Source organism: Acomys minous (genome assembly GCF_964271855.1).
Source record: "Acomys minous genome assembly, chromosome: 14".
NCBI classification, from domain to species: Eukaryota; Metazoa; Chordata; class Mammalia; order Rodentia; family Muridae; genus Acomys; species Acomys minous.
The window spans coordinates 17,763,221-17,790,535 of NC_140496.1; the positions used below are offsets into that span (position 1 = coordinate 17,763,221).

Genomic DNA, 27,315 nt, shown 5'->3' on the forward strand with positions numbered 1-27,315 from the left:
CTTCCAAAGACCAAAGACAGGCAGTGGTACTGTGGTGAGCAGAGTGTGCTGTTGCCAGGACACAATGGGGCAGCTGCTATGGAGCTGAGCACAGAGGCTTTTCCCAGATTGAAAACACACCCTGGGAAACAGTTCTAAGATTAAAGCACTCATGTAGCGCATATGGAACTCTGAGTTCTAGCCTCACCAGTAAAAAAAATAAAACAATAATAACCACCATTTGATCCCGCAATCTCACTCTTGGATGTTTATCCAACAGACTAAATCAGAATCTCAAATCTGTTTGTTGCAGTGCTAGTCCCAAAAGGTAAGATTTTTCAAAGACAAACGTTATCAATAATATGAAGCATTTACATACGATGGAAGAAAAAGTTATTCAGCTTTTATGGACGGGAGTTCTGCAATATGTGACAACACAGGGGAGAACTCGGAGATGCAAAGTTTTATCACCCAGCCACATCCTGATTCCTTCAGGAGCCTCTATCCTGTTTTTTGACTTTCTGGTAGCAGTGTCCAGAGTTCTAGATTTCTCCATGTCTTATCGACATTGTCATTTTTTAAAATAACAGCCATCCTATGATTTATCTAAAATAATCAAATTCTTATATCAAGGAGTGGAATGGTTGTTGCCAAAGTTTGGGGGTGAGGAGAATGGGTACCAACAGGGACAGCAAGGCTTCAGTGAGAAATGGTGACGTTCTGGAAGTCGGCTGTAGAGCATTGTGCCTGTTGTCAACAGTACTAGACTGTGCGCTTGACATTTGTTAAGAGGGTGGATCTCAAATGAAGTGTTCTTACCACAGTGAAATAATCAGCTAAGAACTCTGCAACGACTATTTTTAGTGACGGACTTTTAGTGAGCTGGCCACTCGATTCCAACAGAAAGCAAACGTTTTGATTTATTCCTTCTCGACTTCGGTGGTGGTAGGGTTTTGAAAAATGTGTTCGCTTTCCAGCTTGGAAATCGGAGCTGAGCCACAATTTTAGATCCTGTTATTTCCATCAGTAATGACTTCTCAGATCGAAAATACTCCTGAAAGGCCAGTATGCAGATCACGGCTAACCAAAAGGAAGGCTACAAAGGAACTATGTGATCACCACGGGGCTGCGGGCTTCCTGGGGGTGTTGGGGGTGGGGGAGCCTACCTTATCTGATTCTCATCGTTGTCCACCAGGAAGAACCAGCGGAATTTCACCACCATGGGGCTGCAGTTGGTGATCGTGATGTAACGGATGACCTCCGTGTCATTCAGGATGCAGCCGAAATCCACCACCATCCTTTCAAAGCTGAGGTTGGGGTAGTGCACTTCTCCTCGCAAGTTCAGGTTGTCCACCTGAGGGTGCTCCACATACTTGACTGACAGAACCTCTTCCGCCACCCAGTTGTTCAGGTCATTTCTGTAGGAGGGGTCAAACTTGACCAGTAGATTTTTCTCTTCGTCAACCTCCAGTTTTATAGGCTATAAACAAGATAAAAGGAAGTTACCGACTCTAATACTTTGAAAGTCCAGTGCAATACATGACACAGGATAGTCAAATTACGTGCTTCCACAATGTCACACACACACACACACACACACACACACACACACACACACACTCATACATATTTAAATACTTGTCTATTAATAACTAGGAGCTATTAGTTAGGTTTAAAATGTTTTTTTTCCCTCTTTCAAACTCATGTTGAAATTTGATTATGATTGGGGATGGAGGCCTGGAGTGAGTTCTTTTCTCACAGGAATGGGTTAGTTACCACAAGAGTGGGTTGTTACAGAGCAAGGCTGCCCCTCATGTTATTCTTCCGTACATATCCACTTGTCTTTCTGCTTTTTGCCACCACTTGAAGCAGGATGGGGCCCTCTCATGGACACCATGCTCTTGACTTGCAGAACTGTGAACCCAAACAAACCTCATTTCCTTAATAAAGTATTCAGCCCAGACATTCTGAACCATCAGCTCACAGACCAAGATAGCTACAAATGTATATATGTATGAGTGCATGTGTGTGTGTGTGCATGTGCGTGTGTATGTGTATTTGTGTGAGTGCATGTGTGCGGGTGTGTGTGTGTGTGTGCGTGCGTGCGTGTGTGTGTGTGTGTGTGTGTGCATGGGTGTGTGTGTGTGCATGGGTGTGTGTGTGCATGTGTGTGTGTGTGCATGTGTGTGTGTGTGTGTGTGCATGTGTGGGTATGTGAGAGTAAGAGACAGAGAGAGGGAGATGCAGAAGAGACACAGAGATAGAGACACAAAGAAACTGGGGGGAGGGAGAGATGGGTGGATAGAAGAAAGAAGGAAGGGAGGGAGGAGGGAAGAAGGAGGGAGGGAGGGAGGGGGGAGAGCAGAAACGCTTCAATCTGTCTAATCTCTCAGAGTCATACTGGATACCTGCCCTTCCATCTTGGCCCTGACACTCACACACCTGGGTACAATTTAGACAGAGACATCTCCATGCGTCTCTACAATATCTGTCTTTGAGGATTGAATTGAAACTGTTGCTTCAAGAAGCAGGATTCTGTAGCAATTAAGCACATCTACAAAATCTAAACTCTGTATGTAAAAGCAGGAAAATTAAATTGGAGATCTTTCACCATGCTATTTCTCAGAGCTCATATTTTTGGTAAACATTAGTTCTAGGTAATGGGCTGCATTTTATTAAAAACAGGATCACTTTATTATTTTATTACAAAATATTTTTGAGCTTAAAAAAAAAAAACCTGAAGACAGGGGCCTGGAGAGATAGCTGTGGTTAAGGGCCACAATGTATATTTGGGGATATATTTGCATATACAAATACACATATGCATTCAATGACAACTGATGAGGAAAAGGCCGTGAATTTGAAGGAGAGACAGATGAGGGGGGTATGGGTAGGTTTGGAGGGAGGAGAGGGAAGGGGAAAATGTAATTAAAATGCAAACTCAGAAATGAACAAAAAAAGGGAAAATGGATGAACAGTGCACTTGTTACTGGCCCCTCCCTTTGTGGTGCTGGGGGCACGACCCCAGTCTTCATGCACTGCCAGGTAAGAGCTGCTCCACAGAGCTGCGTAACTGCCCCCCTCCACCTGCTTCCATCTTGTGAATCCTACTGGCTGTGGTGAATCTTTAAAAGCCGTGGCTTAAAATGAACGCATGTGAAAACTCCAGCTGCTGAAGTTGTATGGCCTCTGTTATGTGGACTGAGCATCCGGGTCAGTATTACAGTATTGGTCCCCGAGTGCCTCGTCTGATTCTTTAGGCGAATCTCTTCCACTGTCAATTCTTTTAAGCAAGGGGATGTGCGTGCTTTATCAATCCTTGCATCCAAAGAGTATCTTTCTGTTGCCTTTTTTTTCCCCCCTCAGAGGATATCATGGTTTCCAATAAAATCCTTGCATCACAATTTCTTGCTGTTAAAACTCTAGTCATTTCCTGGGCAACATTAAGTTACTGTGGAGAAGTTTGAAGTCAATATAACAAAAACCATCTTTTAATCGTTCTCTTTTTCTCTGCTTAGATGTTATAGCTCCTGGGTTACAAATGAGTCTTGTGGCTTCACTAAGATAGGTCTTATTATTGAATAACCTATATCATTTAGTCACAAAACGAGTAGTGACCTTATTCTAAAAGAACTTTCAGGATGATTTTATTTATATTAGAGTAGATAGAGCAACTCCAATTTCTACTTATCTTCTTCATACTGCTACCCCAGTTTCCTTCACGTGAGGTAACCAGCTTTACAAGTGACCTGTCTATCTCTGTAGATATTCCACAGATATGCAATCACATTTGTGCATGTTTACTTTTTACATATGATGGCACATCATTCCTTTTTGCCTGCCTTTCACTTTTCTTTATACAAGATCATTCAATATCTGCCTTTTGAAAGTATTTTATTTTTATTTATGTGTATGAGTCTATCTATGTGGGAGGTATGTGTACATGAGAGAAGATATGTGCCCAACAACACAGGAGACTGTGCTCCCATATACCCTACCCAAGCTAAGTGCTGTCTAATGCTTGCTCTTTGTTAATCTGACAAGCTTATTCCATGATGCTATATGCCTCTATTTGCTCCAATATGAGGAAAGAATAACCTGTTTTCTTGTGTTTAAGAGTCGTTTTCTTTCTGCGAGCTCTGCTCTCTTCTTCTGGCCTTCTATTAGGCTACAGTTCTTTTTCTTGTTGACTCATGGAAGCTCTCTATTTTTAATAAATTTAAATTTTAATTAAGGGTATATAAATAATATGAAAAATGGAAATGCACTACTAGGAAGATTTTTAAAAATCTTTTAAAAATATTTAATTATTCATTTAGTGTGTGTGTGTATTTGCTGAGTTTCTGAGGACCACATGTGTGTGGGAACCCATGAAGGCCAGAAGATGGCGACAGGTCCCTTGGAACTAGAGTCACAGTGGCCACGAATTACCATATTGGTGCTGGGAACTGAACTCAGGTCCATTGCAACAGTAGCCAGTGCTCTTAACCGTGGAGCCATCTCTCCAGCCCTCCATTTCCTAATTATTTTCATGGAGTTGGTCCACTGTACATGTTTTTTTTTTCCCGGGGGGGGGGGGGCGTGTCAAGAAGGGATGAGCACTCACGGTTGGGTGCTAGAATGACGGAAAGGGCAAGGAACTTACTCTGGGACAACAGCACCGATGCTACCCGAGTCGTGAGATGCTCCCCAAATGTTCTGACTCACCTTTGTGGAGAAGGGAACTATTTTCGTGTAGTCTGTATTATCTCGCTGGGGTCCGGTACACATATAACGGCCCCCCCCATCTTCAGCATTCTCCTCATATGTATTGTCTCTTATCTCAGAGGCACTCCAGAACCCACTGGACACAACATCTTCATTTTTTGCAATGTCACTGCAACATTTTCCGGGGTGCGGATTTTTGTAGCATCTTCCTCCCTTAACTCACTATAAAGTCGTCATTCTGTAAGTCTAAGTCAGCTTAAAATCTCATTCTTTAGTTACATTTATCCACTATCCACTTATTTATTGCCATGGGCTCTTCGTTTATTATGGGGGGTTCCCTGCTTTTTATTCATTATAAGTACAAGAACAACAGTGGGCGGGGCCTTCTGGTTGGGACTGGCACTCATGTCTGAAATCCTCCCATCTTCCCACCCATTTGTTCTCTGTGCTCTGTGACGTCACCTCCCGTCTCTTCTTTCTTTGTGCACGCCTGCCTCGTCTTTGAGGTTTCTTCAGAGCCAGGGTCCTATCAGCTGTGCTTCTCCGAGGCTCTAGAGAGAGCTATAGGCCTGTACTGTCGGTTTCCCTCAGCTGAGTCCCACTGTAGGAGATTTTCTTCCGTCTCTTGCTCGCGGCTTGTCTCTTGTTTTTCCGTGTTGAGAAATCTTAGCTGGTCTTCCTTGTCTTGTGGTTGAAGGAGACCAGCTGGGCACTGTCTGGTATACTATCTCCCAAGTAATGCTCAAGCCCAGCACAGAACCATAGGGACAATCTGATGGGGGGTGGTGCTTAGAGAATGCTGCTTCCTGCATCGGATTGGCAGCAGGGGTGGGCTTGCACCTTGCACCAAGTCTCCTAGTATTTGGAGATGGCTCATTCACTGGGAGCCCATGTCTTTGTCTTTGTGTGAGGAACTTTGGTTGGATTTCACTAGTAGTGAGTCATTGCTTTGTATAGATTAACTTCATTATGATGGACAGGAGCGAATGGGTCAGCCTATGGGCTGGAAGGTCTTATACCATGCATGGGTTTTCCCACCGACCGATAATTGAAATAATTTATTGCCTTTTTTTTTTTTTTTGCAATTTCCTGCATTTTTTCCTATTGGTTTCCAGAGTCATTTTGTATTCTTTTCTGGACAGAAATTAGGCAGTTTATTTTTATTCTCTTCCTTTTCGCACACACAAGCTCCCTGCCGAGTTACCTCAGGAGTTGTAGGCAGCAAGGACTTATCAGTCTCACATATGAAGAAGGGTCCAGCTGTGGAAAGCAGCACCCTCACGGGCAGGGTCGCGACGTTCTTTATAGTCAGGGCTTGGTAATCAGGCTCCAGCATGGTGTTAGGCTTCTGGACAAGAGGGAAGGGAAAAAGAAGAAACAAAAGCCAAGTCACAGTAAGTACATGGAGCCCCGAGTAACGAGTCTCATTAGTTCTGAACGAAAACCTCCTCACCCTCCGTTCACAGACATTTATTTCCCCGGGTGGAGGGTTACGGAAATAAAGTGGAATGAGCTATGTTAGGACTCTGAAACATGAATTTATATAACCCAGAAAACACAGGTTGGATTTCTGAGAGGCTCATATTGCTTTATTAAAAAAAAAACAACAACAAAAAAACAAAAAACAACAACCCCCCCCAACCCTACAGAAACCCAGCTACTAGGTCAAACTGTCACTGCACACATTGCCGTGCTGCCACGGGACTAACAACTTTGTGATATCTTGTGAAAGACTTGAGGAATTGTTACAACAGATAAAACACTTTGCTTTTATGTGATTTTTTCCCCCTTCTTATGCTTAGAGTATCCACGTTGCAGATGCCGTTATCTTGTTGTGCTGGCGAATGCGCATACATCTTCCCTGTGACTTCCCTCAGTAGCAGGGGAGGGGGTGAGACCTGCTGGATTGCACTGCTCAGCCAGAGAAAGGGCACCTTTGCTCAGGCTGGGGTTTCCTCATTCTAATGTTGGGGCTTGCGTTAATCTTTGTGCGATCTGATAAGGGGGTGGGGTGGTCCTTTAGCATCAGCAGGAGGAGGCCAGAAGCTTTAACCCGTAGCCTGTAAGATAAGAACTCTAATTGTTTCAGGGTTCTTCAAATTAAAAGAAAAATGTATCCTTTAAAGAAAAAGCCTCCACATTTTGACCCGCGCTTTCTCCTCATTCTGATTGGACCATCCTCCTGACCCTGCTTTCATATTTTGGTCCGACTGCATCTTCCGGGTGTTCTTCCAATACCATCTTCCTCCCGCTGTGGTCTTTAGGTTTCCTGGGCCACGGGTAAGCTTGGGTGCTCAAGCTTCTGCTTTGGTGGTATTCCACCAGTTCCCGTGTACTGCCAAGGTTATGTCAGAAGTCTGGTCTTGGGTTTGTCACAGGATGCCAGTCTTTGGTTCTTTCCCTCTGAGGATAAACATAGACAGTGGCTCCCTTTGCACTGATGGTTCACAGAATGGGGAGCAGCGTATTCAGGCCCACTAAAGAGCAGGCTGCCTAGAGAGTTGTCCATATAGTGCCCTTCCCCGAAGGCTGCTGTGTCACTGCAGATGGCTCTCAAGTAAAGAAGCCACACTTGGTCGGTTTTGGCAAGAGGCCATTTGGAAGTTAGTGATGAGAAGGAACCGGAGTCCAGAGAAGCCAATCTATTTTGAAAATGACCCTTTCTCTCTGGGCTGTTTGTCTCCCCAAATATCAGTAGACAGAATCTGCTGCTGGAACTTCATGAAGCAAGCAGACCGAAGTTTCAGCTGACCTTTTCAATCCCACAGAGAGGCTGTTTCATCTCCATAGTGCATGAACAACACAAATAGCATAAGAGTTGATGGAGTAGGGAGGAAGAGAGAACTCTTCCCATAAGTAGGGTTCATAGCTTTATATTCTAGGGTATCACGTCAGATGCACTGGCCTGGGCCAACAGCGAGGAGGCAGAACAGTTGCATGCTGGCCAACTCAAGCCAAATACCAAGCCCTCACAGGTCTCTTGTGCGTGTTGTCTTTTCTTTTCTTTTCTTTCTTTCTTTCTTTTTTTAATCATCCCTGATACATTCTGATGATGGGCAGGAGATGAGCAATGGAAAACACGGGGAGGAAATTCAAGCTTCTGACATTTGGGAAGAAAGAAATAAAGCGCTGAATCGGATAGCAGGGACATCAGAAGGCAGCCTGGAGGAGTTGCATATGTTCTTCTACCGTGTGGGTCCTGGGCGTTGTTGAACACAGAGCATCAGGCTTGGAGGCAGGTACCTTTACCTGCAGAACCACTTCACTGGTCCTCAATCCACTTTTTAATCCAATGAGAAGCTATCACAGCACTCAGAAAATTTCATTTAATGCAATTTAATTGCACTTTAATGATAAACTCCAACAACAAACACTGAAGCCAGAATATATTATCCTGCTTCTGTCAAAAGGCAGGGGGATATAAAGAGATGAAAGGTACACTGTCTGCATACGCTATGAGTGTTTATAGGCTTAGAAAAAGTGAATAAGAAACTATGTTGCATATTTTACATATAATATCTTACACAGAACAGTGTTCAATAAATCCTCGCTAAATTCCTTTGAATCGCTGTTTTCAGGGAAAATATGAAGCCACCGTTTTCGGGCAGCTGTTTGCCAATAAATATCATTTCTGATAGTTTACAATGAAAGGACTGGAGACAGCAGTGAGACTTCCCAGGCACTCCCACAGTGTGTCTGTGTTCAGTGTGTCGTGGAGGTTGTCAGCCTCACGGCTAGCTCTGCTGCCACTCAAACCATTACCCGACTTTCTCAGTACCCACACGTCCTGCAGCCTGGCAAAGCCAGAGCCTTTTCTCCTCTGTATACACTGTAGGTGTCCAGTACATGGCAGACATTCAAAAATTTGGTTTGATCTGAACTTGTACATCTCCCTGACCCCCTGGACGTTGTAAAGGTCTTTTATTCATATCCTAACATAGCAACTTGTCCATGGGGTGCTCAACACGTTTCCTGGACCAAGTATGATGGAATCTACTACCACAATAAAATGGTCTTGTGTGTTCTATTCCATCCGACCCTTTCTCTGCAGTGTTGCTCTGCCTAAAGCAAAATGATGGAGTGTTTGCACGCTTGCAGGTATATTCTGCACTGGTATACCCCTTCCCTTTGGTCTCATACACCAAGAATGAGGGAAACACGGTTTCCATTTCAGAGAATTACCGGTGTACATTCGCTATTTTTAGTTAAGTGCGCACTGGCCTTCGAAGCTTGAAAAGAGAAGCGACACTGTCTTGGTGACAGTTCTTAACAGGGTTCCAATTAATTAAGCTTCTGCGATGGAAGCGTGGACGTGTTGGCTCTGGCTGGAACGTCCAGCTCCCCCACCCCTGCCTCAGCCCAGCTCCCCCCACCCCTGCCCCAGCCCAGCTCCCCCCACCCCAGCACAGCTCCTCCCCCACCCCACCCCAGCACAGCTCCCCCCACCCGCCTGCCCCAGCACAGCTCCCCCCACCCCAGCACAGCTCCTCCCCCACCCGCCCCAGCACAGCTCCCCCCACCCGCCTGCCCCAGCACAGCTCCCCCCACCCCAGCACAGCTCCCCCCACCCCAGCACAGCTCCCCCCACCCCGCCCCAGCACAGCTCCCCCCACCCCAGCACAGCTCCCCCCACCCCAGCCCAGCTCCCCCCACCCCAGCACAGCACAGCTCCCTCCACCCCAGCACAGCTCCCTCCACCCCAGCACAGCTCCCCCCACCCCAGCACAGCTCCCCCCACCCCACCCCAGCACAGCTCCTCCCCCACCCGCCCCAGCACAGCTCCCCCCACCCCACCTCAGCACAGCTCCCCCCACCCCACCTCAGCACAGCTCCCCCCACCCCACCCCAGCACAGCTCCCCCCACCCCACCTCAGCACAGCTCCCCCCACCCCACCCCAGCACAGCTCCTCCCCCACCCACCCCAGCACAGCTCCCCCCACCCCACCTCAGCACAGCTCCCCCCACCCCACCCCAGCACAGCTCCCCCCACCCCACCCCAGCACAGCTCCCCCCACCCCACCTCAGCACAGCTCCCCCCACCCCACCCCAGCACAGCTCCCCCCACCCCACCTCAGCACAGCTCCTCCCCCACCCACCCCAGCACAGCTCCCCCCACCCCACCTCAGCACAGCTCCCCCCACCCCACCCCAGCACAGCTCCCCCCACCCCACCCCAGCACAGCTCCCCCCACCCCACCCCAGCACAGCTCCCCCCACCCTGCCCCAGCACAGCTCCCCCACCCCACCCCAGCACAGCTCCCCCCACCCGCCTGCCCCAGCACAGCTCCACTGACCTTCTCCAGGCGATATATGAGCTGCTTGGTGGAGAACTGGATAAGCGGTGCTATAAACTCACAGATGATGCTCACGGACAGCAGCATGCTTTTCCCCTTCTGGGCTCCGACGATGGCCTGGCACACCAGCTTTTCCTTGACTTTCTGCGCACAGCATACACCAGTGACTTTGAAACAATCGTACTTCAGACAACCTAATGACTTAACAGTGTAATACACTTTTGGCTCCAAGGTGGCCAGAGCTTTATAAAGCAGAAAGGACCCAAGAGTAAATCTACGCCATGAATAAATTGGGCTGGTGTGTTTTGGCTGCTAAAGAACTCAAGATTATCACAATTGGCAAGCCCATGTAGGGATGCTCCGTGTGGACTTAGTTCCTCTGGGGGGGGGGCACTTTTAATGCCACTCAAACACATGATGAACTCTTGGCAACAACAGAAATACTCTCCTACTGCACACTGTGTCTACTCATCCTCACATCCTTAGTGCCCAGAAGTGTTTATCTCATGGTACTCACCCAATCAGAGTTGGCTGTTGCCCCAAACAGTGAGAGAAGGACACATTACGTAAGACTTCCCCAGTGAGGGGTGCCCTCTACTACCTTTATGCAAGGGGGATGTATTCTACTGGAAAATCCTTTGTGAAGAAATCAATGTAAAAGGAATAAGATGGGATCTGTGATCCTAAAGAAGCCAGCAAAGACAGCAGATTTCTCACTTTATCTCTTATTTTATAAAGAGAAAATTCAGTGTTAACTCCCCAGGCCTCCTAAGCAGGGGCTGAAGAAAACACGGTATCTCAACCAGAGAGTCTGTGTTCCTGGGATGGGAAAAAATGCCTGGGTGGCTTCAAAAATCCTTTTAAAAATATTTATTTATTTATTTATTATGTATACAGTGTTCTCCCTGCGTGTACACTTGTAGGCCAGAAGAGGGGATCAGATTATATTACAGATGGTTGTGAACCACCACGTGGTTGCTGGGAATTGAACTCAGGACCTTTGGAAGAGCGGGCGGCACTCTTAACCACTGAGCCATCTCTCCAGCCCCAAAAATCCTTTTTTAAAGGTATTTGCTGATTTCCACCAAATTTCCCCAAGGGTTGTGGTAAATAGATTCACAGTGCTGATATGCCTGTGTTTTAAGATGGATGTGTGGTACTAATGTAAACAAAAGTAGAAAGCCCATTTATTAAATATTAAGAATTCAATATCCATTGCTAGAGATTAACATGGTTATTTCATCTACACAAAATTGTGTGTGTATGAATGCTTTGCCTGCATGTGTATTTATGTAGGACATGTGTGCCTGGTGCCTGAAGAGGACAGGAGAGAGTGTCAGACTTTCTGGAACCGGGATTATACAGCTCTTGTGAGCTTCCATATGGGTATTGGGAACTGAACACAGATCCTTTGTAAGAGCAGCTAGTGTTTTTTAACTGCTGGGCCATCTCTTTAGTCACCCCAAAGGTAATGTTTGTAAATGGGGTGTCATTTAGTCAGGCAAGGTTGCAAGAAAAAAAAGAGAGAAAATATCAGGGATGTGGCTATACCTGCAAAGTAGAGGCAACCCAGAGCATCTATAAAAGCATGCTATTTTCAGAAGAAATGAAATAAGACTGCTGAGTGTTAATGAGAAAATTTGCTTGGAATGAAAATTGGACATTTTTTTCTACCAGGGACTTGCTGGCTGGTCAGTGTTGACTGTGGCAATGAGGACCTGCTGTAAATGGTCCTTTAAGGTTGGGGTTATGATATCTATAGAAACAAACAGAAAACTGAGCAGAGCTGAACCTTGAAAGCAACGAATGCTGCCATGGCAACTCGGTGCTGTGTGTAGTCTGAGAAATCACATCCTTTCTCAGGTAAATGTCAAGGGACCTTCCTAAGAAGCAGATACGGTGCAGCGGAGATTTATTTGGGAGGAAAATAGGTTTGGAACACGTTCTCCTCTTACCCTGGGAATGGCAGAATAACCTTCAAGTATCACATCAATCGTCTGCCCCGGGTACAGCTCCATCCTGACGGGGTGAAGCCGGAACACGGGACTCCCCGTGTCTGTGTGCTCCTGGGAGACCTGGGACGGGCGGTGGCTACCAGTGGATCCTTTCTTCACTGATTCCCTCTTACTTTGCTTTTCCTTGGGGCAGAAGTCATCATTCATCCAGAACAGTTGCTGGACCCGTCGTCCTTTGTTAGTCAGCTTGAAGCGGTAATAGTGTGTATCCAGGCTGGAAGGGAAGGGCGGGGGGTTGAGTGGTTCAGAGTGGGGCTGTTGGGCTCGGCTCGACTCGACACCCTTTAGGTTTATTCCATTAGAAGCACTACAGAGTGAGCACCGAAAGACCACCTTCCTTAAAAAAAAAAATCGGGGAATCTAGGTTGCAATGCTACTAAGAACTCGTAGTGTGATTCAAGGGCTCCCAGAGCTGAGTCACGAACCTGGATTTTGTCCCAGAATCACACCACTCTAGGTAAGAGCCGTGGGAAAGTGGCCCCTGTATCCTCTGGCTTCTCCAGCAGGTCAAGCCCATTATAGATACATGGGCAGAGTTACCACTATCCTTAATGAGAAATGGTTCTGAGGTGAGGAAAGGGAAGCATATCAAATACATTTCTCCTGACTGAGATGTCTGGTAATGGTGGGTTTATTTTGAAGTTCAGTGTTAGCAACAATACCTATTAAGCCTTGACAGGACAGAGGGGCTGGACTTAAGAGACCAGAACACCAACTAGACTAGACATTTTTCTCATTTCTTCGTGCTTTCAAGTTGTAACTATTTCGTTCACAAATTCGTTCCTTCTCTATTAAAGACCTCCTTATTTGCCTAACTCTTTATGAAGGAGCTACGGTTTCTAAGTCATATTGAACGAAGTTAAGTGTGTGTGTGTGTGTGTGTGTGTGTGTGTGTGTGTGTGTGCGCGCGTCCAGTTTATAGGTTTAATTAAACATTTTTTCATCAAGGAAAAAAGCTTATCTCAGGACTGGCAAGGCTCTGCATGCCTGTAATACCAGCACTTCAGCACGTGGGAGGCCAAGGTAGGAGGCTCACCATAAATTCAAGGTCAGCCTGGTCTACACAGGAAGCTTTGAATGGGTCAGGATTGCATAGCGAGACCCTCTCTAAAAAATGGCAGGAACAACAGCAACAAAACAATCGCCCCCGCCTCATCTTCAACGGTTTATTTTTCTTTTAACATTTCTTTAGGCTTGTAGATTTTACTCCACTTGCTTGACCTCAGGAAATCGTATCATATCTTACAAATACCTTGTAACATAAAATAAATAAACGGGAGAAGTAATTTTCAGTGGTCAGGTAGAAACTTTTGTCTCGAAATATTTGTGTTCACAGGGCATATTCAACAAAATAATCTTTACGCAGGGTTTAACTTTATGACCAATGGTAAATATGTGGGAGGAAAAGTAAACACACACAACACTAATAAACTGGACAGGACTCTTGTTACTTATTTACAGTATCATTGTAATAATCACAGAAACCCACCCACCAGAACCATCTTAACCCCCCCCCTCCCATTTAGGAAGGGAGAAAAGCTCCAAATATCTAGGATATTTGCCCCAAAGTATACGATCAGAATGGGCAGCACATGGGCATCTCTTTACTACAGAGTTCGGCCAACTTCCTCTGTAAGAGCTGATGGAAATCACATCTGTCTTTTGGGCCATATGTTCTCAGGCCTAACTACCTGACTCTGCGCACCCTTCTCAGTGTGAAAGTGGCCGGGGCTATCCTGGCTGCATGCCACGGAACCTTCTTCATAGAAGCAGGCAGTGGGCTCTGGTGGGCCTGCCAAGGCGTTCGCTGATTCCTTCAGTTATTGTTGGCATTGTGATTATATGTTTAAAAGGAGAATAACAAGGGTTGGACAGAGGGGAAACTGGTAGCTAATAACTACAGCTCATTTATATACTCATTAAAAACTGTTAGCTAACCCCTCAAATTTCTTTTGGGGGCGAATATTTGACACTACTTGTAGATTCAGAATAAACCCAAGCAATTAGATATGGGGCAAATAATAATATTTTCTGTAGTTAGGTTTCTGTGTGCTTTAAGAAAATTCAGTGGAAGTATTAGTATATAATGACAAATGCCCTCCCTTGTGGCCAGGAGATAGAGAGGAAGGTTTTGATTTTTATTTGATTCAAAACCATACATCTGGACATGTCTGAAGCATGCAGTTCAGCCCCACGGGTGGTCACTTACGTTGCTCTTGCTTGTGGTATTTTAGATTCAGAACCATGTTTGTTAGCTAAAGCAGAGGAGAGGAGGGGTGCATGGGGTTGCGGGAAGGACGTGGGTTAGGTTCAGGACTGGTATACCAGAAGACCAGAGCAGCAGCCTTGGGGTGTGGTCTCACTTCTGCAGCTGAGAAGGACTAACCAGGCAAGCCCTGGGAGTCAGCGACTGATACCTGCCTAATGTCCTTACAGAACCAGCAACGGATCCTCACGCATATCCCCCACCTGCTGCCCTCAAACTGCGGGTGTTTCATATACATCCAAGATCCTATTGCTGAAGGGGGGGTCTCTGCTCCACTCCTTCTTATTGAAGTATTCAAACCAGGCGTGGTGACGCACACCTTTAATGCCAGCACTCGGGAGGCAGAGGCAGGTGGATGTCTGTGAGTTCAAAGCTAGCCTGGTCTACAGAGCAAGTCCAAGACAGCCAGGGCTACACAGAGAAACCCTGTCTTAAAAAAAAAAAAAAAAGAAGGAAAAGAAAAGAAACATTTGGACCTTCTAGCCTTTCCTGGGTAGCCAGGGGAAACCAGCTGCAGCCAGCTCAGTCATGGGTGCTATGATGGGGAGGCAAATAGAGGAAATATGATCCATAAAATTAGCGGCTTTGCAAGGCCTGCTATATTTGTAATGAGTCTACTTAGGTTACACTCAGCTGTGTCAGTCTTCTTTACATTTGTGGAGAGGGATGGAAGTGTACTGAAATCAGAGAGGGGAAATTATGCAGAAATTCTGAATATATCACTAAGTAGTCACTACCCTTTTCTCCATAGTAGAGGGACCTAGCCTGGAGAATGTAACGAGGTTTCTCATCAGCTGCCAATTTTACACAGCCTAGGAACAGATGGAAAACAAAACAAAACAAAAAAAGCAAAAGACAAGAACCGGAGTCTCAGTGATAGCTTCTTATTTGGCTGGTCTGTGGGCATGCCTCGACCATTAATGGCCGTCAGAGGGCTCAGCCCGCTGTGGGTGTCACTGTTCCTTGGACGAGGTGGTCCTGATGTTTAAGGGTGCTGGCTGAGCAAGAGTCTGAGAGTGAGCTGTCATGCAGCCTTCCTCCATGGCTTCTGCCTTTGGGCTCCTGTCCTGGGTCCTGACTTCTCTCAACTGATGCACCATGACAGAGCAAGGCCACATGAAATAAACCCTCCCCTAATTTTTTTTTTTATCACAGCAACAGAAAGGAAACTAGACCGTGGGGTGATTAAAGTGGAAATGTCTTCTTGTAGCCAATGTAACCAAGCTGTGACTAAAAAGGTCTTTGTATATCCAGGGTACTCATCAAGGAAGGAAAACGTGGGATGGGAGAGGGATGGAGGGAGCTAGTTCTATTTAATTAAGTCTATGACATATGTAATCATCTACACAACTGCTCCATGATATTTCCTTACCTAAAATGTGCTCCCAGGTTGAGTTCTGGAGCAAAGGGCTTGTCTGAGACAATGGTGGACCCGATCCCGGTCGCCTGGATAGGGATCCGGTAGGTATTGCTGTGCTCAACCTCCAGGATGACCGTGTCTTTGAACGTCACTATGTCGTCCAGGTTGGCAGTCAGGGTCAGCGGAACGTCATCTTCTGCAGGAACTACGCCCTCGCTGGGTTTAACTGTCCAAAGGGATTTTTTGCTTGCCTGCAACACAAGACTACAAATCACCTGGCTAGATGTCGTTGGCTCTTCATCTTGTTTGTGTCAAAGCCCTCTGCTTCAAATGGCCGGCACCACAGAATTCAACTTCAGAGACAAATATTATCATTGAATTTTTTTTTTTTTAGAAGCAAAAAGGTTGGGTGTTTCTTAACTTCCTTTTTCAAAAAGCTGCCCAAGTTTGAAGAGCAAGGCCACCCTTCAGCTTTGGAGTGCTCTGTGAACATTTGCTGCGTCTCTGCCCCATGATGACAAGCTTCCACTAATTATCTGCTCTAACCTCACAGTTCTGAGATGCCAACAGAAGGGCCAGCATTCCTTCTGGAATTTTCAAAGAACTATTTCTCAGAGGAGAAGTTTGTAGAATTAGAGTGAAGATGAGCAGCTTTGTAATTAAACACATGATAGGAAGTCATCCTGGTTTTCTCCCTGTGTTTTTAGAGTTGCTAAAAGCATCTCATTAGCTTAAAATTTGATCTTATTTTGAAATTCATTTCAAGGCAGAGTCAGGGTTGGAAGTGGCTCCTATCAGTTTATTAAGTGTTTAGGTATTCACAGCGCACAGGTTCTCACAGTGCACAGGTACTCGCAGTGCACAGGCACTCACAGCGCACAGGTACTCACAGCGCACAGGTACTCACACTGCACAGGTACACACAGCGCACAGGCACTCACACTGCACAGGTACTCACAGCGCACAGGTACTCACACTGCACAGGTACACACAGCGCACAGGCACTCACACTGCACAGGTACGCACAGCGCACAGGTACTCACAGCGCACAGGTACTCACAGCGCACAGGCACTCACACTGCACAGGTACTCACAACGCACAGGCACTCACACTGCACAGGTACTCACAGCGCACAGGTACTCACACTGCACAGGTACTCACAACGCACAGGTACTCACACTGCACAGGTACTCACAGCGCACAGGTACTCACACTGCACAGGTACACACAGCGCACAGGCACTCACACTGCACAGGTACGCACAGCGCACAGGTACTCACAGCGCACAGGTACTCACAGCGCACAGGTACTCACACTGCACAGGTACTCACAGCGCACAGGCACTCACACTGCACAGGTACGCACAGCGCACAGGTACTCACACTGCACAGGTACTCACAGCGCACAGGCACTCACAGCGCACAGGCACTCACAGCTCACAGGTACTCACAGAGCACAGGTACTCACAGAGCACAGGTACTCACAGCGCACAGGTACTCACAGCGCACAGGTACTCACAGCGCACAGGTACTCACAGCGCACAGGTACTCACAGCGCACAGGTACTCACACTGCACAGGTACGCACAGTGCACAGGTACTCACAGCTCACAGGTACTCACAGTGCACAGGTACTCACAGAGCACAGGTACTCACAACGCACAGGTACTCACAGCGCACAGGTACTCACAGCGCACAGGTACTCACAGCGCACAGGTACTCACAGCGCACAGGTACTCACAGCGCACAGGTATTCACAGCACAGGTACTCACAGTGCACAGGCACTCGCAGCGCACAGGCACTCGCAGCGCACAGGTACTCACAGCGCACAGGTACTCGCAGCGCACAGGCACTCGCAGCGCACAGGCACTCGCAGCGCACAGGTACTCAGAGTGCACAGGTACTCACAGAGCACAGGTATTCACAGCTCACAGGTACTCACAGCTCACAGGTACTCACAGCTCACAGGTACTCAGTGCACAGGTACTCACATCGCACAGGTACTCACAGCGCACAAATACTCAGAGTGCACAGGTACTCACAGAGCACAGGTACTCACAGAGCACAGGTACTCGCAGCGCACAGGTACTCACACTGCACAGGTACTCACAGCGCACAAGTACTCAGAGTGCACAGGTACTCGCAGCGCACAGATATTCACAGCACTTTCCCTTCCCTAAAGTCAATGAAAGCCAGTGAATGCCTCCTAACAAGCTGATTCTGACCATCACACTCAGGTTGTTGTCGCCTTGCTCCAGATTTCCCCTCCCCCCTAGCACTACCTGTGCCCTGACTTTAGTATAGGGCTTACTTACCATATTATTGTCTTTCTCTCTGCAGTGGAACAGAACCTCAGCATTGTCCTTTGTTTGTGTGTTTGGCTTTTTTTTTTTAAACTAAGTATATCCCAAGTATCTATAGGAGGACACAGTACATATATATGCTACATGTGCAGTGGATACAGCAGATACTTCATAAGTATTTGACAAATGAGGTCAGGTACGGGGGTGCATGCCTATAATCTCAGCACGTGGAAGCTGGAGGCAGGGGGAACCTGAGTTCAAGGCCAGCTTAAAGAATAGTAAGATCCTGTCTCAAAATGTAAAACAAAAATTGATGAATGCATATATCAGTCTTTTATTCCAACTCTTGGACATGAGCATATTGACTTCTTATGTAGAGTAATTTATTTACTTCAGGTCCTCACAACTCAAATTATTAGATAGTTCTTCCTTACATTAGGTAGAGCTAAGCCTCATTTTGGCCCACTAGACATTGGCTTTGGTCCCTTCCCTGGATTGTGTAGGGTAAACTGAACACACTGCTTGTGCTTAATCGTTCTTCAAATCCTGCGGTCCAGCCTTAGAGGAAACCTCAGATGTCAAAGTGAGGTTAAGATGTCAATTATTTTTTAAAAAGGCTCATGCTGTATTAAAATATGATTTCTGCTTCTTTGATGGTAATCTATATTTTACTTTTAGACTTTGTCCTGGTCTTTGAAAATGTACAGTGCATTCTGTTTGGGATTTAGTCTCTTTCTAGAGTTTTTTGGTTTGATTTTTAAATTTTTGGACAATTATCGATACTTGTCTGTTTAAATATTATTTCTGCCCCATTCTTCATTTCCTACTATTTTAGAACTTCCTAATTATCTCTCAGTTATAATTTGGCCTGGAGTGTCCCCTGAGGGCCGTGAAGACCTGACACCAGTTGGTGGTGCTCTCGGGGAGTGGTAGAAACTTTAGGAGGCGAGGCCATGTTAGAGGAAGTGAGGTCACCAGGGCAGCCTAGAAGGTGACAGATGTGGGCATCTCTTTATTGCATTCCACCTCCTGACTGCTATAAAGGGAGAGGGTTTGTTTCACCATGTGCTCTCAGCCACAGGGACAAAGGGTCCAAGTGGTCACGGACTGAAAATCTCTGAAACCACAGGGGAAAGGTAAGTCATTCTCTATTTAAGGTGTCCATTTTGGCTACTTGGTCACAGCGAGGCATAGTGAACTGAGATGCCATCTCTTAGCCTCTGCGTTGCATTTCTTTACTTTTACTCTCTGATTTGGCTTGGATGGCTTCTCCTCAGTTTTCTTCCAGTTCACCAATTCTCTCTTCAGCTGAGTATAGTATGTTGTTAAACAAACCTACAAATTCTTTATTTTGAATTTCAAAACCAGGTTCTGCAAATGTGGGGAGCACAAAGATGGGAAGACTTTTTACCAAGTAGAGAACATATGTATTCAACAGACCTGATGTTCAGTTTTTGTGGGAAATACAAACTGCCCAAAGCACATTCTCCTGTCCTGAGGAGCTGATGTGACGACCTTCAGGAAAGGCAGGAAAACAACAAAAGCGCAAGTCAGGAGGAGCCTCGGGGTAGAGTGCCTCAGAACATCTAAGGGGCGTGCTGTTTCTCCAAAAGAGGCCTTCTAGAATCCTCCAGCTGGGACAAGTGTATTTCTTCCTCCATATGTGAAATTAGGCCTAATGAGTGGTGTGATCCTAACCTCACTACTATTGGTTAAAAAAAAAAAACTATTCTCTTTAATTGTACATATAGGAAATTATTTCAAAATTAATAAAGCATCTTCTCCCTATTTTGGTAGCTATTTCCTTTCATTTAACTCTGATTCTATTTCAGGGAAGATATTACTTATATAAAATATTTCGTTATTACCAGTAACACATTGGGAAAAGGCTACAAAAAAGAAAAGCCATGGAGACGGCCTAGAAGCTTTGGAAATAATGAGGCAAACTCTCCAGCTCACTGGGCGAGAGTATGAATATGTGCTGGAAACATTCTCTGGCTTCCTAGACTTCCCCGAGTCATGGGCTCAGAGAAGACCTCAAAAAGCAAGCAGAGGGAAGGAGCAACGTACTTAAACATGACTGTAAAGTTCCCCTTCTGAGCTCACTGGCTTTGGAGGCTTTTCAGTCTGAGGTCTTCCTTCTCTGGACCGAAGACACGGTGACGTGGTTAACAGCACATGCTGCGCTTTTGAGGGCCCAGGTTTGATTCCCAGTACCCACGTGGATGCTCACAACCACGTGCCACCCTATTACCAGGGATCTGATGCCCTTTTCTGGCCCCCATAGGTTTTAGACACACAGACTGGTGCACGTACATACAGGTAGGCAAAATACTCATACACATAAAAGTTAAAAAATAGATAAATCTAAAAAATAATGTATCCTTCTTCCACTTGATTTCCATGGTATATTTCTAGCAAACTAAAAAGGAGGAATGTAAAGATCCATGCAGCTTTATGAGACTCACATACAGTGGTACCCAGTGGACAGAAATATCCTGACAAGCTTGCATAGGGTTTAGAATAGGGTTTCACTGCTAACGGTTGTTGTAAGTAAGAAGTACAGTGTTAATGCCGGGCTGTGGCTCTGAAGAGGTCCAGGGTAGGGTCTCGGGGGCTGGATGCAGGATGCCCTTCCAATTTGCTTTATCTCTTGGGTGGACAGAGCTGTTGGCTCAGCAACCGATCAGGATTGAAAGAGAAAGGAGGGAAGGGGAAAAAGAGCCCACGGTTTCTTCTCTAGGGACTGACAGTGCTGCACCAAGGAGGAGAATTTGAACTGACCTATGGCTGAGGCTATAAAAGTGGCTTTAGCCAGAAACTGCATGGGGGGGGCAGGGTTATAAAAGGAGGCCCTTTGATCTGTAGATAGGCCTCTTTGAGGAGATCTCCAATAAGTTAGGCTTATTAGCTGTAGAAGGCTGATGGCCCTGAGTCTGCAACCTTAGTTGCGAGTCTACAGAGACATAAGAACTAAGAGAGAGATAGAAAATAAACCACTCACACACATACATTCAAGAGAAAAGGTGGATGAAGTTAGGCATCTTGACTTCAACTGAAGTCAGGTTTCCCAGTCTCAACGCTGGTTATTATTGATGACCGTACTTAAGACTTCTGAGAAAAGGGAATTACCTCATAGTCAAAAGAATAAGATTAATCACAAAAACAGATGAATTCTAAACTATAACAGCTTACATGTTTTAAAGCTAAGCATTTCTTATCTATGTATCCATTCCATAAGTTCATAGTGAGTTCAGAATGATGAAGGTTGACAGGGTCTAAGGTTAATAGGGTTTGAAACTTACAAGAGTATACAATTTATCAATTAGGAAGGACCTAACTATACATTATCCAGCTATCTCTTAGTTCACTATGAGCCCAGGGCAATAATTTCACCTGTCTTTCATTCTAAGAAACAGAGTAAATTCAGACATATCTAGATAGCTTCATTCCAACTTAGGTTCTTGAGAAGTTTAAGCCAATTTGCGTATATTTATAGTGAAATACCAGGATTTGTGGTACCATTTGGAGTGGAGGCTTATCTGAAGCCACAAATCTGCTACAAGGCTATCTTTAGTGAGGCATCTGGAGGTCCACAAAGGTATGTATTGTGGCCATAAACTAACTTTAACTTTTAAAACTATTTGAATCAAATCAGGAATTCCATAATCAGGGATTAATTCATCTGAATAACAAACAGTGCATCTTCAATAAGATCCTGTAGGAAGTTTGCTCAATCCGAGCTGGTCAGTGCCCAGAAAACAACAGTTCACACCGATGCCAGATGTATTTACTTTTGGTTTTTCAAGACAGGGTTTCTCTGTGTAATCTTGGATGCCTTGAACTTGCTTTGTAGACCAAGCTGGCCTTAGACTCACAGTGATCCACCTCTGCCTCCCTGTGTGCTGGGATTATAGGCATGCACCACCATGCCTGGCTCTAATTCCAGGTTTTAGAGAGATGCAACAAAGCACAATTGACAGGGTAGTCAGAGGTTGGAAGCAATTCTGGGGTACATCATGATACAGACACTGCAAATACCAGATAACCTCCAGAGATCTTTCATGCCTACTGAACTTCCCCAAGTCAATGGCTGGAAGCAGTTTGAGGGTGCATCATGGTACAAGACCTTGCAAATACCAGATCACCTCCTCGACAGCCCACATGCCTAGTGAGCTTCCTTAACAGGGTGGCTCTTGGCAGTACAGATTATGAGCAAACGTTAAGAGTCTTCCACCAAGCGGTGCTCCACGGGGCGACACTCCCAATCCAGCCCACTTGCTGTGCAGATTGGGAGGCCGGATTTGGTCAGTAGGAGGCACTAGCCACTCTCTTAGGGACCAACTCACAGGTACTCATATAAGGAGAATCTAATATTTAAACCCAAATGCTCATTTTCCAGTGTGAAATTGAGGACAGGTCCTATTAGACAGACCAGAAAGCTACTTTTCCTTGTGCTTTGTAAGCCTACGTGGGAAACAAGCAAATTGCATATTAAAATGTAAATGAATTAAATGACTCCCAGAACAACATTTTTCAGATTTACAAATCGTAAGTAATGAGGACATAGATGAATGATGCTGAGGAACATTTACTTCAAGGTTGGCGCTAATAGAAATTGTAGGTTTAACTCTCAGTCAAAAGTCTTAGCATTCTTCATGATCTCTGAATGCAGAGCATTGTAGAGACACAGAAATATAGGGAAACAATCCGGCATTAAGGATTGTTCTAGACACACTAGGACCTGGCCAGGCATAATAGTATGATTGTTTGTATTTGAAAGACAGTTGTGGGGAAAAATGCTAAGTCTTGCATGATACAATCTGTTTCCTTAAATTTTTCTGTGCCTTTATTGCTCACTTATTCTCACCTCATCCTAGTGGAGTATTAGAATACAGAAGGGGCCATAAGTCCCCGCTTCTCTAGCGCATTCAGATGCAGTTGTTTATAATTTTACATTTTCTGGACTGTGGAGATAGCTCAGTGGATAAAAGTTTTGCTGTACAAGCCCGAGGATCCGAGTTCAAATCCCCAGGACCCATGTAAAAAGCAGGGTGTGGTCACCCTGGGTGTGTAACCCCAGCTGTGGGGCAGGTGGCAACAGGAGGATCTCTAGGGCTTAGAGGGCACCAGCCTAGTTCCAGATTTAGTGGGAGATCTTGTCTCAAGGAAATAAGGCAGAGAGAGATGGAGCAATGGGGGGAGGGGGCAATGAAACACATGACGTCATCTTGCGCCATCATGTGATCACGTGGGCCTACACACCCTCATATATACATGTGCACCTACACTACCCACACACATATAATTAAAAAGCTATTCCTTATACATTTAATTTTCGGGAATATAGACAAACTACTATTGATAGGAGCAGCTACAAGAATGGATTGTCACAGTATATGTTTATTTTTGGGTTCAAAGAAATACTTCCTAACATACCTTGTTACTTTATGCCTCAAAGGGTGATTTTTTTTTCAAAAAGCTAGTCTTGATGTGAAAACAGAACAACCCTCTAAGATACTGGTCACAAAGATGACATCAAAATGAATTCTAAAAGAACTATAAATGCAAATTCAATTTTCTGTAGCTGTTAAAAAATGGATCAAGGTGGTTTGGTTTCTCCCAGTCTCTGTGACTGTAGGTTGAGTCTTTGGATGAAACAGCTTCAGTATGACCTACACAGTTAGAGCAGCAGAGGGAAATGACTTTTCATCCTTGGCTAAGCAGTTCTCCTCTTTTCTCGGCATTTTTAGAGATTCTAGACAGCTCCTTTTAGCTAAGGAAATGGTAGCTGCTATTACAGACTCCTGATGCTCAGAGGGTTAACACAATACCAGCTTATTTCCAAGTCACGGCTGAGGTGTAGGTTTGTTTCTATTCCACACAGTCACTCAGGAACCTCAACTGAGCAGACTGTGACACATTTGGACACTCAGGACATTGGCCAATCACCAGGCAACAATGCAGAAAGGATGGAGGCTTGAGTGCTACGATCTATACACTAAGAGGGCAGTGCACATCACTTCTGCCCATTTCCACTGGCTAGAATTCCCATGTGCAGCCACACCTAACCTAGGAGGAGGCTGGGAAATGTAGTCTGACTCTGGATCCACAGCAAAGGGAGAGTAGTGGGATGAGCTGCTGATCAAACTACCTTGTTAATTTAGTTCACAGCCACAGCTCAGGCGTGCCACCAGCTCTAATTCCCTCAAATCTCAGGCTTGGAAAGGTAAAGGGCTCCAGTGGGAGACTCTTGGCATTTCAAGCCCTGTGAGAACCATGGGGCCATACTTTACACACGTCTGCTATTAGAAAAATATATGGAGGCAGCAGGAGAGAAAATAGGAAATGCGAGGTGGGAAGATTCTACTCTGTTGACCCTTTTCCCCAATTTGTGGCTTTAAAGCATTCTATATAGTTTTTTTCCATTTGTCAAATTCTGCTTATAATGAAGACATAAATCAATGTCATTAAAAAAAAAAGAATCAAAAATCATGGTGTCTTTCAGAGAAGGTACTGTCAAAGTCATTTTGCTCACTCTATTTCTATTTTTCCTCTGATCCATGGTGCAGTTCAGTCCTCTATACACCATGAAATGAAGCTGTGGCCGGGGGAAGTGCTATTTTAGGCCAGAGGACATCAGTCTTTGGTGGATGCACACCGGTCACTGTCTCTATTTGATTCCTGCTGACACAGGTTGGGTGCCCTGGGAACAAGACTGAAGCTGCTTTTCATGGCTGAATCAGGGAGTTTTTCTTTTTGATGAAGCTTATTAATCAATGCCTGGCACAAAACCAGACAGCAAAATACATCATAGAATCTAAGGACAAGCTACCGTAAAGTGCCAGACGCTAAGGTCCTGGACTATTCTCGCTCTAAGTCAGATGGCTCTACCGTGCCTGTGAGGCTCTGGCACTTGACTTTCAGGTGTGTCCTTTTGCTTGTGGGTGGTGGGGGCCAGTCAGTGTGGCATTGTCTCTTGTAGGAGGTTAAACTAGGCAAAGGAAAAGGTGGTCGAATGACAAGCATGGCAGTCGTGGAGAATACATCCTGACCTTTCAAGACCAAAGTACGGTAAGACAGCACTGGATGGAGACAGGTTAGGGAGGGAGGCTCTGAGGGGAAACAGACGTGGGCTTGAGTCCCCTGCTTAGCTGCTCTCCAGGTGTTGGGCTTGGGGTGTGTCACCTGTAGTGGTAAGCATCTGGATACTTGGTCCCCAGTTGGCTGTTTGGGGAGGATTAGGAGGTGTGGCCTTGCTAGAGAAAGTAGGTTTTCAAAAGACTCTCCCTGCTTCCTGTTTGTGGTTTGCAGTGTAAACTTGCCATCCGCTTCCTCTACTCTGCTACCATGGACTCTTAGCCCTATGGAATCCCAAGCCTAACAATCCCTTTCTTCTATAAGCTGCATCGATTATGGTGAGAAAATAGCAACAGAGGAGTAACAGGACATCACCCATTAGCCTATTGATCTAATCAGCATGAGTGCTGATTGTGTCTTTCACATAAGGTGGTGGTGATGGTTAACACCACAGTCAAGTGTGTGCAGGCTCTAGAGCACAGTAAATTACCACAGACCACAACTATTAACCATTGCTCTGCTCCAGTCAGAACGTCTCTCATATCACACAATTATGGATTTAATAGTGCTTTGCTGAAAACAAAGAAAGATTATGACACTGAGGAAAATAGAGATGGATTCTGAGAAAGAATTTAAGATTTAGTATTCTTGCCAGAAAGAAGTGGGCGAGGGTTTGTGGCAGAGAGAACTCTAAGATGGGCCCCAAGATGTCCATCTCATAGGGCACAGTCATCACCTCCATTAGTCAGTCAAATGCTAATGGTGGTGCTCATCAGAAGGGGTTCTGCAGGTGTAGTTAAGGTCCTAAATCAGTTCACCTTCAGATGGGGAGATCATCTTCTGTGGGGCCCTAAGCAGACAGAAAACCTCTTAGCAAGCAGATGTTGAGCCTCAGAGATCTGAAGGAATGGCCACGTGATAGGGTAAGCTATGGCCACTCAGCAACAGTGGACAGCATGCCATGCTTATGGCCAGTGAGACCGGAGACCTCTGTCAGCCTTTCAACAGCAAAGCAAAAGCCTGCCAGGAAACTAGGGACCCAAGCCGTGGATCCTCCTTCCACGGCTGCTGAGAGGAAGAAGCCACCGGAGGCAAGCCTCCTAAGAGAAACTCTGTAAGCACATTTATTTCAGCGCTTGGTGAAGCTGTGAAAAGGAAGCAGCCATGCCAGGCCTGGGATTCTTGATATATAGAGACAGACAATAAATTAGTATTTTTTTAAACCACTAGATTTATGACAATTTGAAGCCTAGCAACAGAAAATTAATAGCAACCTCCAGACACTTCTTTCAAAGATGCTAAAAGCAAGCCCTCCAAAATTTCCCATTAAAACTTCAGTTGGAGATGGAGAAATGGCTTAAACCAAGCACTTATAGTAAGTATTTGATATGTATAATCATAGATGAAGAAATCTGAGGAGTGGAGTGCAGTTCCCAGCACCCACTGGTAGCTCACCACCACCTGTAACTCTGAATCCACCGATCTGACATCTGGTCTCTGAAGGCATCCCTTACACTAAGCATATAAAAAAAATCTTTAAAAAAGACTGTCAGTAGTGTCTGTCTGTGCTTTTTCAGAACATTAGGGCTGGGGAGTTGGCCATTTCCACAGACCATAGCTATTGTATCTACAAGGAACACACTTATGTGCAGGTGAGTGTGGCCATGGGAAGGTTGGCAGGCTTGTGAGCTTTTGCAGTTCTGAATTCCCCGCCCTCTGGAGATCCCTGATGAGCCCTTTACGCAAGGCTCCACGTATCTAATGTTAACATCCGCTTCTGATGTGCAGAGGGGCGGGCTGCGTCCCTGCACTTCTTATGGCAGGCTCGGCTCCCGAGGGGGATCAACAAGGGCTTTTTGTAAGTCTCCGTATCATGTCTTTACTATTTTCCAGAAAAGGCAGAAGCGGTTGCTATTGTTCGCACATGTCACATTGACAACGTAGGCTTCTGTCGGGCCTGCTGTTTTGCAGGGCTAATAACCCTGGAGCCCAGAGAAAACAGCACCGGGCACTTGAAAACAACAGCTCCTTTGCCGTTTGAGACCTGTGAGGTTTCCTCCCGTGAAAGGAGGGGAAGCGGGTAACAGCAGGAGCCCACGTGTGGAGTGGGGGGTTGCTTTAGACTTCTATTATCTCAGCAGACGGTCCTTTCTCTGTGGGGCAAGAACAATGAAGACTCACCAAGGCCCGCCCCCTTCTCGTCATCTAAATGGCATCTGGAGTCCTATACACTGTTCTCCTTGAAGTGAGTCATTTTGCTGCTTTAAACAGGGTGGGGAGGGAGATGCAGGGCTGATGTTAGGGTCTTCCAG

The 27,315-nt window shown here is 45.7% G+C and overlaps 1 protein-coding gene across 8 annotated transcripts in view; it reads right to left on the bottom strand.

Annotated features, from left to right (window-relative positions):
- The window catches only part of HYDIN (HYDIN axonemal central pair apparatus protein), a 346,689-nt gene that overhangs the window by 155,736 nt on the left and 163,638 nt on the right, over positions 1-27,315 (bottom strand). For 5 of the 8 annotated variants that reach the window (XM_084757699.1, XM_084757700.1, XM_084757698.1 and 2 more), the window contains 5 exons: positions 15,633-15,871; positions 11,935-12,208; positions 9,980-10,123; positions 5,891-6,034; positions 1,146-1,459 (listed from right to left, as the gene is read on the bottom strand). In XM_084757699.1, coding sequence (XP_084613825.1) covers positions 1,146-1,459; positions 5,891-6,034; positions 9,980-10,123; positions 11,935-12,208; positions 15,633-15,871 — 1,115 coding nt within the window. Of the gene's footprint in view, positions 1-385; positions 586-990; positions 1,034-1,145; positions 1,460-5,890; positions 6,035-6,328; positions 7,936-9,979; positions 10,124-11,934; positions 12,209-15,632; positions 15,872-27,315 lie in introns of those variants that run through there. The other 3 variants (XM_084757704.1, XM_084757703.1, XM_084757705.1) reach the window with 3 other exon arrangements.